Source organism: Pseudonaja textilis, chromosome Z (assembly GCF_049901715.1).
Source record: "Pseudonaja textilis isolate UNSWEBS1 chromosome Z, rPseTex1.2, whole genome shotgun sequence".
NCBI lineage: Eukaryota > Metazoa > Chordata > Lepidosauria > Squamata > Elapidae > Pseudonaja > Pseudonaja textilis.
Window position 1 is genome coordinate 18860045 of NC_142008.1, and position 17606 is coordinate 18877650.

At 33.2% G+C, this 17606-nt stretch overlaps 1 protein-coding gene and 1 long non-coding RNA gene across 5 annotated transcripts in view; one reads left to right on the forward strand and one right to left on the reverse strand.

The window, feature by feature from the left end:
* LOC148123928 (uncharacterized) overlaps nt 1–11535 on the reverse strand; it is a 37008-nt gene extending 25473 nt beyond the window's left edge. The window contains exon 1 of the long non-coding RNA XR_015740195.1: nt 11287–11535. This is a non-coding gene — a long non-coding RNA (uncharacterized LOC148123928). The remainder of the gene's footprint in view (nt 1–11286) is intronic.
* The window catches only part of ODAD2 (outer dynein arm docking complex subunit 2), a 97543-nt gene that overhangs the window by 22218 nt on the left and 57719 nt on the right, over nt 1–17606 (forward strand). For all 4 annotated transcript variants that reach the window (XM_087916877.1, XM_026710019.2, XM_087916876.1 and 1 more), the window contains 4 exons: nt 2865–3079; nt 5505–5603; nt 7695–7839; nt 15886–16032. In XM_087916877.1, coding sequence (XP_087773003.1) covers nt 2865–3079; nt 5505–5603; nt 7695–7839; nt 15886–16032 — 606 coding nt within the window. The remainder of the gene's footprint in view (nt 1–2864; nt 3080–5504; nt 5604–7694; nt 7840–15885; nt 16033–17606) is intronic.

Consider the following 17606-nt stretch of genomic DNA (forward strand, 5'->3'; position numbering starts at 1 on the left):
GCTAAGTTTTTGAGGTAAGGGAATAAAATGCTAACTCTCATAATCCATAGAGAAATAATGACATCATCAATAAATAAAAATCTAAAATAAACTTTACACTGACTGCACACTGACTCAATTAAAAGGGAAGAGGTGTTTCATAGAGCATGGAAATCCTGTTGCAAGTGTTTGGATAACAATAAGAAAAACAAAATTCATACAAGTAGTAAGGATTTATTGTAGACCTGAACAAGCCAAAAGTAGAGATGAGGAGTGTTGTGTCAAATGACTAAACATTTAAAGGGGCTCTAAATTGTGACAATGGGAGATTTAAACTTCACTGACATCAGCTAGAAATGTTAACTCTGCCAGAGTCAGGAGTCCAACTAATTTCTCTCCTTGCTGACAACTTCATTTGTTAGAAGATGGAAGAAGGAACAAGGATTTACTATCTTGAATATAATTTTTACTAATAGACATATATTTTAAATGACTGGGGTTGGTTTCATGGTAGCAAGGGGAGGAAGAAGAGTCTGACTTGTACACTGGGCTTCACAATAATAAATTTAAATAGATAAAACAGTAAATTTAAACAGATGGTAGGCCAGTTTCGATGTCTTTACATCCAGAAAAAGAAACGTATTAGGGAAGGATGAGAGATCCTCTAAAACATATTATAGTATAGGTATATCTGCAAACAATTTCTGTTTGAAAGAAAAATGGAAGGTATCTATTGGGACGATTGTGAATATACATAGTACTTTCCGAATTGATACAAAGAAATAGACTTGTATAGCAAATAGCCAGGGTTATTTTATTCAAAGAAGGATACAAAGCAGTTGTCAGGTCCGGTAGGGATTGAATAAAAAAACATAAAGTGAACAAATGCCCCAAAGAACTCAGAAAACATTTTCAGGAACATCAGAAAGAAATTTTTGGTAACAGGTGATGACAAGAAGAAATCATTCTTAGCGTGTCTTTTATGTCTGCTCTAAGAAGGAAAACAAAATTTTAGTTGGCCTCACTTCTAATAGAGGATCCTATCAGATTAATCAAGGAAAAGGTAAAATATCTCCTAAAAGGTAATTCAGTGAATTTATGTCTCCAGGGTCAAATGAATTGCATCCTATCATACTGAAAGAACTAGAAGAGATTTCAGAAGTACTTATTTTATTTTTTGGAAGTCCTGGACAAACCTAGAAGACTGAAGGAGAGTAAATGTTAACCCTGTTTTCAGAAAAAGGAAAACATGGTTTTCACAACTTGATAACTATTCTGGCCAAGGTCTTTCAGGAGATAATTAAACAGCATATTTGTGAGCACTTAAATAGGAGTGCCACAATTAGGAAGTTAGCTAAAGATAAACAAATTAACCTTATCTCATTTTTGACAAAGTTATTAAGTTACTTAAATTGGGTGAATATTGTGTGCCTTGTTCTTACCAAGAAACACGAAAGTAATAAACTAAACAGGGAAGACAAAATGGTCTCATAACTAAAAATGATGAAAAATGGCTAAGTGAATAATTTAAATAGCTCCTTGTTGAATTGGGAGGTAGAATTGAATCAGATATGTCTTGGGCATATTCAAAATGTTTATTAGTGACAAGGGTGAGGGGATGATAATCAGATGTACAGATAACAGTGCTAAAAGGTATAACTACTCGTTTGGAAGAGTAAATAAAGATTAAAAGAAATGAGCTTGTACAATTAAATGAACTATATGAAATTCAGCATGGATAAATGTAATGTCTTTCATCTGGAGGGAAAAAATAAATGATAGAAATATAGAATGGCAGAGATCTGGCTTAGTAGTAGTACATATGAAAAGGATCTGGGTATTTCAATAAATTGAATTAAATATGAGCTAAAAGATTATGAACTGAAAAATAAGTAATATTGTGAGATTTATTGACAGGAAAATATTTAAATAGAGACTGGACAGTCATTGTTTAAAATCAGATTATGCACCAAACTGGGAATTTTCTTAGACAGGATGTTCCAGCTTTATGATTTTATAATTATGTTTGTCACCTTGAAGGAGGGAGGGAGGGAGGGAGGAAAGGAAAGAAATAGATAGATAGACAGACAGACAGACATTAACTTTGTCTCACTTTTTGACAAAGTTACTAATCTGGTGGAATGCTATGTGCCTTATTATTATTAGATGCTTAATTTTAAAACACCATCCATTCTTATGTTTAGTATTTATATCAAATATTGATATCAAAATGTAACAGAAGAAAATATATTTAAAATAGTTATATATAACTTAGTTCATTATAGTATTTCAGAAAAATTCAACATTTGCAGCCTCAATTTTATGAGACTTAAAACAGTTTCCTTGCTAGCCTTAACTATCCCATGGAAAATACCAGCTTCCACTTGTTGCATAGGCAAAGAAATTGAGATTTTCTTGGTAGGTAAATAACACATTCAATATTGCAATATAATGCATATTCTAGTAAAACTCTTAATATTTAGTGCAGTGTTTATTTTCAATAAGTGGCTCATGTTTGTGTTACAGATTTTTCCTACAGATCAATCCTTTTCTTTTGAACAGAGGCTTAAGATTTTAGTAGCAATGGTTATCTACATAAATATCTGCTATGCAGCAAAAGTTATTTAATATCAATATATTCATTTTTAGACCATTAAGTAGGATTTTAGTTAATAATTGTGTTTTTTTTAAATACAGAATTTTTAATCAAAAATTTTATTTAGTTTCCCTAAGGCTATCTTTTTTAAAATCAAGAATTATGATTGACAACTTTTATATGCTAAGAAAATCAAACTACCTAGCTATCCTCTGATTTACTAATTTCTTAACATATTTTACCCATTTGGAAATATGACTTTTTCCTAAACATTTTCGTCTTTTATTAGAAATATACATTTTTTGATGAGCCAAAGTATGAAAAGCATTATCAACATATGGAAGCAGTTGAGGGAGAAGAATATGGCCAAGCCCCCAAATTTTACGACTATGCGGAAAAGAATGTATTTGAAAAGCCTAAGAGTCCTCTTGTAAAAAGTAAACCTCCTGACAGCAAAAAATTAGAACCATCTCTTAAGTGGAAGACAACAACAGGCACTCGAGAGTATGTAATTCTTTTAGATTTTCTGACAAATATAATTAATTAACCTGGATGTTTGAAATGTAATATTGTTGTCATTATTTTTTAAAAAATGAAATTGAACAAATTTAAATTTCCTATATTTTAAAAGCTTTATTTAAATATATTTTGCTTTCCAAAAATATTATTCCTTATTTTGTGACTTCTTAGCAATTAGAAAAGTTTGTATTCAAATCATATCTCTTCAATTTAAGTACTGCACATGCCTCATAAGCAGACACAAATGTAGGTAGGAACGACTGCATCTGTATGATTTAGACTGGAGCATTTAGGATCCAAGAGGTAAGTTTGTGGCTCCAAATGTTCACATTTGACAAGCAACTTAATGATACCTTGAAATTTTAATGCTTTATGATTGTCCAGTCTGGTTTGTTGTTTCATTTATATCATAAATGATAATACAAAGCAGAATATGTGTTTATTTCTTTCCCTCTAAGGAGTGAGGGCAAGATTGAGAAGAATAACTGGACAAGAAAATAGTGATTTTAACTTTGCTTCTGAGAATCTGAAATTCTATTGATTGCACCATAACAGGTTCTTTACCAATTACCTTTTCACACAGAGAACAGGATATGTGCAGATAATACAGGCAGTATTTTGCTCCAACAGCAAGACTAAGGTTGATAATTAGAGACTAAGCTAGGTTGAGGTTTCAGAACCAAGCAAAGTAGAAGACAGGAGAAACAACTGGCTTGGGATACAAGCTCAAAAAAAAAGTCTGAATCAGAGTTGCTGGGTGTTGAGCACCATATACATTTAATAAATTATTTGTGGTTGGTTACACAGATGATTATAATATAGCCATGTGCCATTTTTTTTCCTCTGGATCTCTTAAGATGTCCTAATTCCATTTTCATGATTGGTAATATATATAGCACAGAGAAAAAAAAATAAAAAGCAAATATAGAAGCCCAACAACAATAGAATTCAAATATATTGCTATCAGTTGGATATGTTACTAGGTATTTGAGTAAATATCTCTTTATTGTGGTTACCCTTATGTAAAGTACCAGTTAATTAGCCCTTTTGAAACAAAACTTTTAACAAATTCAATATTCTGGAACTATATGAAGATTGATATGTCATAAAGAATTCAGGTAGAGGAGAGAAGCAGGTGCCCCTCAAGATCACTTGGGTTCCAGTAATTCTGCGCATCTATGGTCTGGGAGAGATAGGACGTTTTTAGGACCCCAGTTCTTCCAGCTCAGCTTGTATATCTTTGAAAAAAGGAATTTAGAGGATAGCAAATCTTCTGGTAAAAAAAACATCATTCAAAGGCTTTTGCACAACCACATTTTGTCTATGATATCCAACTGGCATGCTTAGTGGAAAAAAGATTCTGTATATACTGCACATAAAAAAGTAGAGGTGACTTACAACCACAACTGAGCCCAAAATTTCTGTTGCTAAGTAAGACAATTGTTAAGTGAGTTTTGCCCTATTTTATGACTTTTCTCCTCACAGTTATTAAGTGAATCACTGTAGTTGTTAAGTTACTAGCATGGTGGTTAACTAAAAGTGAATCTGGCTTCCTCATTGACTTTGCTTGTCTGAAGGTTGCAAAAGATGATCACAGGGCCTTGGGCAATGTCATAAATATGAACTAGTTGCCAGGCATCCAAATTTTGATCACATGACCATGGGGATGCTGAAATGGTTGTGTAAGTCCATTTTTCAGTGCTGTTGCAATTTTGAATGATTACTAAATGAATGGTTGTAACTTGAGACCTACCTATATTACAACATTTACTTATGTGTGCAATCTAGATTTTCACTGTAACAGTATATTCAGCACCATTGATCATTAGTTATAATGGCCCATCAGCTAAATTCAAGAAAGATCAGAGAAAGGATTATAGGAGGTGCTTATCAGAGACATATTACTTACTGCAAGAACTGCAATAGTTATCCATACAAGTTGTGAATTGCACCATGAATTGAAATGCATTACAGTATTAGAACATTCATATTTTCATTGTAGCTCTTGCCCAGCTTCACACAAAGTAATTTTGAAAAGTTAAATCAATAGCTGTAATAAAAAAAAAGTTTAAAGAAGAAAAAAGTCTGAATCTGCTTTTAATAACAAAATGCTATGACCGCAATCCAAGAGAGAATTAACTGTGCATAGGTCCATTGAAATCATTAGGTTTATTCTTTGCTGCACTTAACTGAGCTGAATTATGGCCCATTTATAATTCTAGATTCAGCAAATTTTGCTGATAATTTGTGATGACATCAGTTCTTTATGCTTCTTTAACAAATTATTCAGTCTAAATGGTATGACATTAATCAGTTTTAGCCTTTAATAGACTTACTTCAGAAATTAAAACATTTATTATATATTCATTATATCCTTAATTGTCAAAGAATAAATGTTAAATCCTTTTAGAGGCAAAGCAGCAAGAAAATGTGATGAAAAAGAAATCAAACATGCCACTCCAGAAAGCAAAAAAAGATCCACTGGAACACCAACTGCCTCTCTTAAAAGGTACGCAGTCTTAATAATGCATAGTTTTCTTTTGCTTGAATTAAAATCACAATTTTTCAACATGAACAAGATAACAAATGATTTCAGCGTCTCAAACAAGTAAACTGAAATGATTGAATTGTATTTGACTGACTTATTTTATGGTTGTTATTTTTTTTACTATTTTTATGTGCAGGAGTCTGTAAAATCAGTGTTAGACTCAGATACGAATCTTACTTATTAAGTTTTCAAATGGAAAATTTTCTGGTGTTCCCACTTCTCTGCATGACCAAACAGGGAACTCCCAAGCTGAAAATATAAACCTGTTGGTTCTGGCAGAATTGTGTTATATTTGCATCTGCTACCATTTTTCCAATCACAGACAGAGAAATGATGATTGCTTGGCTTATTGTTCTAGTAACTTGGCTCTTAATAGACATTTCCTTAGCTCACATTTCTTAAGCAGTGTATAGCGACAGATCTCAGTTTTGAACAGTGTGCCCTGAAATTTAAATACCCGTTTGGAAAGCTTTTGTATGGTTTTGTTTTCATTTTTAGTAATCTCGCTTTCTCTCTTCTTCAGTGTTCTGGGACCAAGTTAGTATCAAAATCTGAAAAGCAAACAAATACATCCATTCCAATGACTTTCATAGTTCGTCACATTGTTTCTCCAATTTCACAGTATTCCATCAGTAAAAAATCGTGCAATTAAAAAATGATTTTAATTTTTCCCACACTGTGTCAGTTTAGAAGATTATGTAAATGTGATGTAATTCAGTTCCTTATAGAATTTAGCTATTTTGTTTATAATTAGATAAGAATTTATAATTATTAATGAGGATATTAATATACAGTTTTGCATGCTAATTTTATAAAATAATAGCATAATACAGTGAGGACATATTACATAGGATACATAGAACACATATAATGTCTTCTGATCATTTTTAATTATTACTATGTTGCAAGAGATTGTTCTAAATATAATTGAAATCACAAAGGATGCTTCATCCTTCTTTTACAAGCTGTTTTTATACTGAAAGTTGCATGTATATTAATTCTTCAGTTGTTCCACACGAAGAAGAAAACATACATTTAGCTTCAGAAATAAGGTGCTTGTTTAGCTTTGAAAAATTGTTCAAAAGAAAAAAAAAAGACTTTTGGAAAAGGAGTCAATCCATTTCCCAAATTCTTCAATCTACAACTATACTAAAACAAAAAATCAAAACTGGATTTTTTTTAACATTTACTTTATTCATATGAGATGATAAACCAGTCTCTGTAATTTCATCTCACTATGTGGAATGGGGTAATAATATTGATCTATCTTATACTTTCTTAACAGTGTTGCAGCTGGGTAATTCAGAAGTTTTTTTCACTTTATTGTTCAATTTATATAACATATTACTCTGGGCAGCTAACAGGAAATAAAAGCAAGACATATACCTTGGCGTTCAGGAGGAAGAGATTCAACTGCATTAATCGTTTCTGATTAAATAGATGCTGGTTTCCTTTATGAATTGTATGCAATTCAAATGATTTGTGAAATATGAGAGTAAGTGCATAGCACTTCTTGAAAACAATGGAGTTTTTTTTCCCAGCAGCAAAAATCATATGCAACTACTTTAATGAAATGTTTTAAAAACAATATTATATTAATAAATTGGGTCATTAAAGAGCTGCACCTTGTATCTTGTTTTCTGACTTGAAAAACTGAAAAAGGATACTGTTTTAAAAGATGCTGCTACCATCAGTGGAACAACTTGTCTGCAAAAATTGTGGGTTTTTAAGAAGAGATTAGACATTTGTCTGAAATGATATAGGCTTTCCTGGTTGAGCAGGTGGTTGGACTAGAAGACTTTCAAGATCCCTTCCACCTCTATTATTCTGTTACTCATATTGTCAACTGTTATGGAGCACATTTTCAAATCTTGTTCAATACATGCATAAGTCGAATGTATTATTCCCATCTTAGTGTGGCTTGCATTAAATTTCTGCCTCAATAATTTCAAATTTATATACTTATAGATTGTGCTTTTGATTTAATGTGGTTATCATTTCTAGCTGTGATTCTCCCTTTCTTGCTCCACTTTTCCTTCTCTTTTGGTTTAGTAAACTTCCACTGAAAAGTGAGGATGCAAGTGAAAGTTCTTCTGAGAGTGAAGAAGAGGATGAACAGCCTGAACGCCATCAGGAAATTAACACTGATTTGCCATCAGAATATTGGCAGATTCAAAAATTAGTGAAATATATAAAGGTAAAAAAATTAATTTTGAAGAGAAAGTCCAAACGATCACATTACTTCCCTTCTAATTAAATTATAAATTCAAAATTATTATTTCAGAATCTCTTCATTTTGTGTTCATTTCTTTAATCAGTTTGCATCCTAAAATGATTTTCAATCTCTGTTGTAGTAGATCTAAAGAATACCATTTAGTTTAGTCATAGCAATACCTTTTAAGCCAACATATTGCAAAACAGATGAGTAATCCAGTGCAACCTATTATAAAGTGGCAAAATAATAAATATTCTAAATTCCATGTTATTTATTGAATTATAGAGACATTCATCTCAATGAAATGTCTCCAGCGTTCTTCAAAGTTGTGACATAAGAAAAGAAAAAAAAACAGAGTAAAAACTTGATCTAACAGTAACCATATCATGTCTCTGTGCATGAAGGCTTTGCAACAATTTGGGATTCTGATTGCCTGGTCAATTTTATTATTATCTTTTTCATTCTGTTGGGATTTATTTATTGATAGGTCTATAAATTTAAGAGCTCACTTATGGCTTTTGTTTTTATACACAGTTCCTTGTTGGGCTATGTTTGTGCATATGATCCATGTTATAGAACATAGTACATAGAACAGAGTTGGAAGGGACCTCGGAAGTCTTCTAGCCCAAACCCTGCTTGTGTAGGAGTCCCTATACTATTCCAGATAAGTGGCTATCTAGTGTCTAAAAAATCTCCAGTGATAGGCCCCTACAACTTCTGAAGGCAACGCATTAATTGTTCTCTCACAGTTAGGAAATTTCTCCTTAGATCTAGGTTGCTTATTTCCATAATTAGTTTCTATCCATTGTTTCTGGACTTGCCTTCTGGTGCTTTGAAAAATAGGTTATGATTCTGAAAATAATTTCATAATTATAATTTTGAAAATAGGTTATTTTGAAATTATAATATTTATGTAATACTATGCTTTCAAAAGGGTAATTATTAAATATTTAATCCTACTTTCATATTTGAGTCAAATACCCCAAAGAAGCAGCTTGATTCTGATTGTTCTTGTTTCTGATGTGGCTCTACCGGTAACTACAGGAATTGATATAGCCACACTAGGTACAAAAATTTCATTCATTTATTATATAGTAACATATAAAAGCAAAAAGAATATTTCCATAAAATTAAAGCTCTACATCACATCAATTTAATTGTTCTGATAGAAAACAAAATAATGTTTTTAAAAAAGCAATTCCTTTATTTGTTTCATTTTGCTGAATTGTGCACAAGTTGCTTGTGAAAATGCTATAGAGTAGTTTCTATTAAATTTAAATAATATGACATATTTGGAAGACTGGGAAAAACAGTAGACTTGTTCTCTCTGTGTGTTTATATAATTAATTCCAGAACACTTCTGCTTGCATATGAAAATGTATTAAAATAGCATTGGGTTTTGAGTAAAACATTATCTTGTATTAATAAGCTAGCAAATAACATACTTTATACCCATGGGTGGTCATTTCGTCTTTTTTTTAATGAACCTTAAAGTTTTGCTGAATGCTTGAGTATTTTAGATTGTTTTTATTTAGATTGTTTTTGACTATTCCATTGTAAATCACTCTGGACTCCATCAGAAGGAAAATGGGTATACCATCATTATCTTCATAATAATGTAAAATCACAGCTGCCAATTCTATAGCTAGTGTTGGCTTTCCTAGACGTTGTGTTCTTCCCAAGAACCTAGGCTATCATAATATATCAGCATAGCATATGTAATCATCCAAGTAGTCTGGTCTTTTCAATTGACAGATGCAAAAATTAAAACAATATTATTATTAACAATCTCATATAAACTGAGAGAGTAATTAATAATCTGCAAATGGACCCAAATAAAAATATACATTATGAAAAAAAGATCATCTCCTTTTCCTCTATAAATGCAATGCAATATATGTAGTGATTTATTAGTTCCAAGAGAAAAATGGCAATAGTTATGTTATTAGGTCTTTGGAGTTATTCAGTGTATTTAATTAGATGATATATCACGGAAGCTTTCCAAAATAAATGTTTGCCACTTTTTATCTATTTGGAAGAAGACCTTAACAATCAAGAAGTAGAAATAAATTGCTTTAAATTGGCTTACAAAAAAATAAAAATAAAACATCAGACATCTCGTATAATAAAACATCAGACATCTCGTATATAAATGTCAGCAGTTACAAAAGGCTTTTTAATTTGTTTCATACTTTTGTTGGATGAACTTTTTGAAATAATGTACAATGCTGGATCAAATTAGTTATTCAGATAACAGCTGGAAAAGTGACTTATGGAAGGCTTCTATTAGAAAGAGTTCTTTTTATGATCTATTAAAGATAGAAAATAAGTATCATTGCTCATGAAAACAGTACAGGAAAAGAAAATCAAAATTGGAAACAAAAAAGGGCTACTAGAAAGAAAAAAGTACATATGAGAAAAGAAAAGTGATATATGATAAGAAAATATAAATAATAATACACCAGCTGAACTATACATCTAACCAAGCAACTGTAGCCATGTTGACCAAAAATCTAAACTTTAGGCATAGATAAAGCCTTACCCTACCTTTGAACCATCATAATTCTCCTAATTTCAAACCTGCCCTATGCATACAAGAAAATAACTTGCTCGTAGCTTCCCTATCATTATCATCATCGGCAACAGCAACATGTTTCTGTATTGAGAGGTTATATAAAGGAAGGCCAGTTGTTAAAAAACATAACACCCAAATGCATCATTTTTTTGTTGCAAATAAAAAATTTCAAGAGTGAAGTGATAATATACCAACAAATTGCAGTCACATATACGGCTGGCAGTATAAGTTAAAGATATACAAGTCGGATGGTGAATTTCTACCATGGCTGGAAAGAGTTGGAGAGAAAGTTACAGTATTTCAAAGGAATATCAGCTTTCTTCAGATTCAAATAAACCCCAAAAAACTGAGAAAAAAAATAAAATTGGCCCTCAAAAAGCCTGGCAATATCATATGATCAGCTCCAAATTGCTGCAAAACCTTCATGCACAGAGTGATATGGTTCTGATATGATTACTGTTAGGTCAAAATGTTACTTTGCTGTTTTCACTGTCAGAACTTCGAAGATGCTGGAGATATTGGGCCCAGTCAATATAAGAACTAAGTAGAGTCATGATATCTCACCATACCAAAAGAGAGCTTGCCATAGGTAATAAAAAGATGTAAAATTTTGAAGTACCAGTGCAGACTGAAGTTTATGTTCTATTTATGCAGCTGGTGTTTAAGGGAACTTTGCAGTCTTACCCCACTGCCCCCTGTGTTTGAAAAACAAACAAATTAAGCAGCAGATGTCAGTTAACCAAAGTCTTACAATTTGCCTGGACAGATCAAAAACCCTGTATAGTGCAACTTATAAAGTAGTAGCTAGATCTCTTTATCTGCATTATGGACTCAGTCTTTCACCTAACACTTACCTGCTAGTCACTCCGAAGCCTGGATGCTGTCTTTTAGAAATTATTCACTCCTGGAATTTATGAATAACACCAATTTTGTGAATTTAACACATTTGCTTGCTGATCTTGTTTATTTCTGAAAGCATTTCTCCCCTCATATTTGAATGCTCTGTTCATATGGTTTAGTTTTTCTTTGGAAAATCTGTTGGCTTTAGTGCAATTCAATTGCCCAACTTTTTATTCAAGCTCAGCTGCTTGTTGTTTTCTTGACAGTCTGAAACGGTGATGGGTCTTCCCAGATTAGTCTTGTTTAATGTCTTTTGCAGACATTATTTCAGGCCCAGCCATGACCCCACACCCACTTGTGGCAGCTGCAACTCTTGCCAGATACTAACAGCAGAACTTCCCCAGATTCCTCTCTATTATCTGCTCTATTTTGAGAAGAATTCAGCACTTTCCTCTGGTGTTTGACATCAAGCAGAAACACAGCCAGGAAATGATGTGCCTTCCATACGTTCTGGAACTTCTGGTCCTGGAGAGGGAGGGAAGGTGAAAGAAAAGAGGTTGCTGTTAAAAGATCTATTCAGTGTAGCAATCATGCTGACTGGTGTAGTTTCTGTATGCCATGCCCTACAAGTTATGGGTAATGTATATTTTAAATGTTCCTGTAAAATGAATAGGGGCAATGTGGATATTTCCCTCCTTTCTAATACTCAGATCTCTGTGATGACAAAGAGAGTGGAAAAAAACAAACTGAAACAAAGGAGAAACAACATAATTCTGTGTTTTGCTTTTCCTCAAAGTCCATTGTGTCCTTTGAATGTTGATCTTTTCTCACTTAAAAAACAATATGGAATTGATGGATGCGCATAGCTGAAGTCAGCCTTACTAATCTATAGTAGCTCTCATTTTTTAAAACCAGGCTGAATGAGTTTGTAGCTTTCTTGATAATAAAATCATTTTTATTCATTCTGGGCTGGGTGCTAATTTGTTAGAATCTGAGAGGTGAGTGAAACAGCATCTTATGATGTAATTTACATTTCTTTTGCACAAGTATATGAGTTCTCTGTAATTTGAATGCTGCTGTCTGTAGGCTAGAGCGCTCCTCTCCTTCAAGGTGTTTAACAGGTTATATAACCAGCTAATTCTGAGATGTGTGGTGGGTTTGTTTGTTTTTTGAGGAAGAGAGTCATCCTGCTTTGTTTGAAGGAGGAAGTAATTTCTTTCTTAAAAAGGTAATTCCTTAAGCCAACTGGATTGCCTAGTCTCCAACTCTTTTCTTTGAAGCAAGTTGTTATGAAGACATTGGGAACAAGTTTCAGAGGATTACAGAGGATTCAAATTATCTACATGATTTTCAGTCAGGATTCAGACCAAATCATGGGAGACAAACAGAATTTGTTACTCTAGTAGCTGACTTAGATACATTGTTTGATCTTGTGAGACCTCTCATTGGGAGTATCCTTCTGGATCAATTACATGGGTTGGCAGTAGTGAGCACTGTTTTACAACGTTTCTGGGCTTCAGTCAGTGGTTCCTCATTCATATATCCTGGAGGAAAGTGTTCAAGTTCATGAGAAGCCTGCACAGAGCCTGACGGGGATCAGAACTCTTTCCCATGTTTTAATAATCTCTTGTAAAACCACTGGGAGAGCTCATCTATCAGTTCAAGGTGATATGTTATTAGTATTACTAGACTGGTGACACTTATTTACATGTTGCTGCCTTGGGCCAAACCAGAGATGCTCTGGAAGCTCAGAGCTGGTGTCTAGAAGTTATAAGGATCTGAATAGGACAAAACCATTTCAGACTGAATCACATAAAAACAGAGTAGCTTGTTTTTAGCAAGCATCTAGTAACACTGGATTATGTGTGAGATGACACTCTTTCTCTGTATGGAACTCTGTTCTCTTTTCATAGAACCATATTTTGATACCTTTGAGCCCTTGGCTCCTGGTGGTCCCAGTAGTATTACTCACCTTTTGTATTTATTTTTTGGATTTTATCATTACATATTTTTATTTCATATGTGTCTGTATGTGTGTGCCTAAAGACATTAGGGACTGGGCAGATCATAAGCATTGTAAATATACTACAAAAAATCAGGGAAAAATTATTCAAAAAAGAAATGGCAATAAGGAACAAGATAGAACATATGTCAGATACTCCAACAGCAACATGGGTCAGTATTCCAATGGGATGTAACACCTGCGTAGACTTAGACTTTGCCTATATAAATAAATTTGCAGCTCTACAAAATTAAGAGGTCAGAAAGTCAGGATGCAAAGAAAATGCCTGAGAGAAGTTTAAGCAATAGTGCAAACCTATACTCTGAACCCAGACTGGAATTTTTTCCCCCATATCATGCAATTTTGTTTTCATTCTTAATTTAAAAAAAAAACTGGTAATGGTTTTAATTTAAAGTTTGCTTCATGTATTCCTTTGTTATTGAGACATACCAGGCATGACGGTGTCAGTGCTTAATTAGCTCTTAAACAATACTATTTTCCACGCATTACAGACATGTAATGTGAACATTATGGAATCTGTGATTTTTATCATGGTTATGATTTTCCACTGGCCCTGGTTATTTTAATCTCTGTGTTTCATTCACTGCCAGGCTATAACCCAAGAACTGCAGAGGATTCAGGAAATGGGACAAGAAGTTATTCCATAACTCTATAATACTCCTCCATAACTTGCCACTAACAAGTTGCAGCTTGACCTGTGTTCTGTAAAACAAAATGAAAAGTTGGATCAGACAATGAATATTTAATAAGATATTACTGCTATTTAAAAAATCTACCATAAAACCATAGCTGAAGTAATTGTGCCTTTATTCTAGCAAGTAACACAAGTATATCCAATAAAGGAGACTAGATCATCACAAGCATATCCACCTGCTTAGAATCAGAATTATGTAAGGCAATTAAATGAGAAACTAATAAGCTCATACTTTTAATATATCCAACTTAGTAGGGTATTTTGTTTCGATGTAATGTATGGAAGCTGAATTAAACTACCTACAAAAATTCATTTTGTAGACAGCAGGTAGCCACAAGTTAGATTTCAAACAATAATCTAGATTTTTCAGATGTGTTTGTAAGGCTAGCTTTTAAAGATAACGACATTAAAATTGAAAAAATCTGGTAGTACTGTAATAGGACTGCTTGGGAGGTTAGAATGTGAATGAACTGAAACAGTGGAATTATCTGCCAGGTTTTTTTGGCTTTAGTCCCCTATTGAGTCAAATACCAAGGAACAGAGGAATATCTGTTTCTTTCTTGGGCTTTTAAAAAATGGCAGATATTAAGGATAAACCAATGGTTTGTAATGTATTCCTGCAAACATTTTGTATGTTCTATGCCCCCTTTTTGCCTGGCAAAAGTAAAATATGACTAATTATGGAACTTGTTTTGTACTAGGGGTAGAAAGCTGAGGGCAATGTGGTTGGAAACTAGACATTTCATTCCCTTTTTGGGATGGGATTTGGATGTTAGATAATACCCTGAACAGAATTCTGCAGGAGCCATATGGACTCCAAGGAGTCTGTGGAGCTTGTGAACTAGTCCCATTGTGTTAACTGACTGAGAAATTTCTGTAAGGAGAAAGAGAGGCCTATTCTTCTAATTTTCTCCTTAGCTTGGCTTTTTCAGAAGAAAAGTAAGTAGGCCAGTTCTAGATTTGTAATTGTTTTATATTAACTAATATTTGTGAACTTGTCATATACCTACCTACATTTTTTTTGTTTTAATGGAATCTTTGTTATTGCCCAGTGATGAATGAAATGAAAAATGCTATAGATCTTATTTCAGGAAGGTGGTTTTTCTTTACTTACATCTGTTACTTAGTATAATTCTGAACTTCATCTGTCATCTAAAAAGTGCTTAGAATTTTTTTCTCCAAGCATGCCTTTAATTATTTATAATTGAGTTTATATTCTCTTTTCATTTCAATTTGCGGATATTTGTGCTGAACCATCCTATAAGTGGAGGTAGATTTTTAGAAATAAAATCTGCCTTTAATTTAAAGCTTTAAAGTTAAGTGTTGCAGTGCCATAGAACCTATTTTGCATCCATCATATTATATCCAGTTTCAAAGACTTTAACAACATGATGCAGCTTTTGTGTACATTTAATAGAAAATTAACAATTTCCATTTTGGTTAAAATTAACCCTTGAAAACTTTTTCTAATAGCTTAGTAGGCAGAAAAATATTATTATGGTAATCAGTAGTAATGGTTATAATGTAGCACAAATTTATGAGCGTCTATGAAAAATACTTTATGAGTTTGTTTTAAAATGTATATTAAACAGTGGAAGCAATTTTTTTGCATACAAATTTTGTACAAAACCCCCCAGATTTAGTCTTACAAATGTAAAAGTAAAAGAAACTTTCAAAAGTCTTCTCTTCTTTGGTTTATTAAAATATTTCACTGGTTTATCAGTGATAATTTAACAGAAATAGGATTTTTTTTTATTCACCTCACTAACAAATCCCACCAAATTGAAATATGCACATTGCCCTTATAATTTTGCTGTATATATATTTTTTAATCTTGGTGTGTCTGTTCAGTAAAACTTACTTTACCCTATATTACATTGATGGTCTCATTTATAGGCAGGTAACCAGACAGCTACTGTAATTGCATTGTGTTCAATGAGAGATTTCAACTTGTCTCAAGAAACGTGCCAGTTGGCAATTAGAGATGTTGGGGGTCTTGAAGTGCTGATTAATTTACTTGATACTGAAGAAATCAAATGTAAGGTGAGTTAATTGCATAGTGAGTAGCATTTTTAAGGATTCCAGTAGCTTTCACACAGGGTGCTCATTCTGACTTTCAGATCCTTCTCTTTCTTTTAAAAGCTATGTGACTATCACTCATCTTGTAACACTGTGTATTTTAACTGAAGCCTTGTAATGAGCCTTAACATGTAAGCCATGGGGGAAATTTAAGGAATTAAAACAATTAAAAACTTATGAATGAATTACAGGGAAATTTTGAGAATCCTTCTGGCTTCTATGGGACATCAAGATTTCTTTGGCTATTTCATTTTTGTATCCTCACATAAATTCTCTTTAGAGGTTTTTGCCATCATGTCTTAGGAAGCAAAAGAATTTGCTTCTTCAGTTTTGTCACCATTCATCCACATCACAGTAATGATTGATAGTAGCAATTTTCTATTTGACAGCATGATAATTCCTTATTCTCATCCCATGGGTGTAACAATCATCCTTAGGAGTACTTAAGTTTTAAAGTAATATGTTACACTTTAAATCAGTACCACTTCAAGGTATATGAAATCTGTAATGCTTTATTACCCATTATCTTGGAGGCAAGGTCAGCTGATAAGGAAGATTATAGGAGTGTTTGGGCATGGGCCCACTCCCAATACTCTGCTCATTAACCAGCCCCTTCCACAGCTACTTCCCTTATAGGTTTTGCCCATTTCACTAGTATTACATTCTTTTCACTCTTGTCACTGTTCCTGACCCTTACCTTTGGCACCAACTTTTCTCCAGATTTCCAGAAAGTAGAGTAAAGAAGAGCAGGCTGCTAGTATTTCATTTTCAATGAGGGGATGTTTGGGGGGTTATTTGTTGTTTTGTTTCATTTGTCCCTTGCAATCACTGTTCCACTCTCCTCTCAAACTAAGAGTGTAGTCAGTTTCAATTAGTCAATTTCAGTTCTTTGGCAGTATAACTTCTAGCCAATTCTATAGTTCCAACAGGCCCTGTGTCCTATTTTCTGTTACTATTTCTGCACTGGCATCATTCCATATTTTATGTTATTCGCTATTATTTTAAACTTGGGAGATGATCTAATGAGGTAGACAAGGATAAGCCACAGAAGAGAAGCAAAGTCCCCAATTAGAACCTCTGTTTCCTCTGTGGGCTGGTGAAATACTACAAGGAGAGAGCAACAAAACCAGAGACGAAAATAATCACCCTAGCTAAAGTGAATAGCACAATCCCCAGTCAGAACAGCACCACCTGATATTCATTTAGACCAGGTGTTGTAGAAGCAGAATATGAGTTATGCTGTCATTGTTTGACTCCTGGGTGGATGGAAAGTAGTAGAGGAAGACCCTTTGCCTTCCTTTTTCTTATTCTGTAATCAACATGCATGGAACAAAGAAAGACAAGTAGCATCTCCTGTGGCATGAAAATCTGCACAACTTTCAACAGTTCATCTAATGACCATTCAAAGTTATAACAGCAGTGAAAAAAGTAACTTACGACCATTTTTCACAGTTATGACCTTTGCATCATCCCATGATCATGTGATCAAAATTCAAATGCTTGGCAACGGGTTCATATTTATGATGGTGGCAGTATCC